A 1058-nucleotide genomic window follows, 5' to 3' on the forward strand; every position below is an offset into this window, starting at 1 on the left:
AATTTGGAAGTTTATTCTAAGGTCTCAGATTAAATTTTGTGTTTTATTCTAAGCTTTGGCTCACAGCCCCAAAGTTCTGAGAGTTCTTTGCATTTCAGGTTCCAGCACCTGTGGATGTGGCACTTGGGGACACGGGTGGCCTTGGAAGTGCTGGGAATGGTTGGGCTCCATGTCTTGGAGGCCTTTTCCACCCTAAAGAATTCCATGATTCCAGCATCTTGTGTCCAAACAGGGTAAGAAAAAGAAAAGGGAAGTTTTGTACCTCTTTTTAGTGGTTTTTTTTTCCTATTAAAATCACTTTCCCTCCCCATTTTCCTGCACGTCTCCCACCTGTTTAGAAGCCAAACCTGGCAATTCCCAGGATCCAAAAGAAGAAATCCCAAAGCCAGGAAAATCTGAGGATGTGCAGGACTCACCTGAGCAAGCCCAGCACACAGCCCTGCTGCTCCTGGGTTATGGAGAATTCCTGCAGGATCTGCTCAACCCTCTGCAGGGCTGACTCCTCCCTCTTCAGGTACTGGTGGTAGAGCTTCTTCCAAGGGATAAACTGCAATGGAAGCACAGGGTTCACCTCCTGGCATTCCAAAGGGGGATTGCAGGGGGCTCTCAGAGTCATGGGGGTCAAAAAGGAGCTGGATGGGAAAGGGAGATGGGGAAGGAAAGGGGGGAAAGGGGGAAAAAAGGAAAAAAAAAGAGGGGAAAAAAGAGGGGGGAAAAAAGAGGGTAGAGCTTCTTCCAAGGGATAAACTGCAATGGAAGCACAGGGTTCACCTCCTGGCATTCCAAAGGGGGATTGCAGGGGGCTCTCAGAGTCATGGGGGTCAAAAAGGAGCTGGATGGGAAAGGGAGATGGGGAAGGAAAGGGGGGAAAGGGGGAAAAAAGGAAAAAAAAAGAGGGGAAAAAAGAGGGGGGAAAAAAGAGGGGGGAAAAAAGAGGGGGGAAAAAAGAGGGGGGAAAAAAGAGGGGGGAAAAAAGAGGGGGGAAAAAAGAGGGAAAAAAGAGGAAAAAAAAGAGGAAAAAAAAGAGGAAAAAAAAGAGGAAAAAAAAAAGGAAAAAA

General features: G+C 47.3%; 1 protein-coding gene across 2 annotated transcripts in view; it reads right to left on the reverse strand.

Annotated features, from left to right (window-relative positions):
- FBH1 (F-box DNA helicase 1) overlaps window positions 1-1058 on the reverse strand; it is a 35805-nt gene that overhangs the window by 32167 nt on the left and 2580 nt on the right. For both annotated transcript variants that reach the window (XR_004082371.1, XM_031061887.1), the window contains exon 2: window positions 417-547. Coding sequence is in view for 1 of the 2 variants with exons in the window: in XM_031061887.1 (XP_030917747.1) it covers window positions 417-547 (131 nt within the window). In the remaining variant the exon portion in view is untranslated. The remainder of the gene's footprint in view (window positions 1-416; window positions 548-1058) is intronic.

This window comes from Geospiza fortis, unplaced genomic scaffold, assembly GCF_000277835.1.
Source record: "Geospiza fortis unplaced genomic scaffold, GeoFor_1.0 scaffold61, whole genome shotgun sequence".
Taxonomy (NCBI): domain Eukaryota; kingdom Metazoa; phylum Chordata; class Aves; order Passeriformes; family Thraupidae; genus Geospiza; species Geospiza fortis.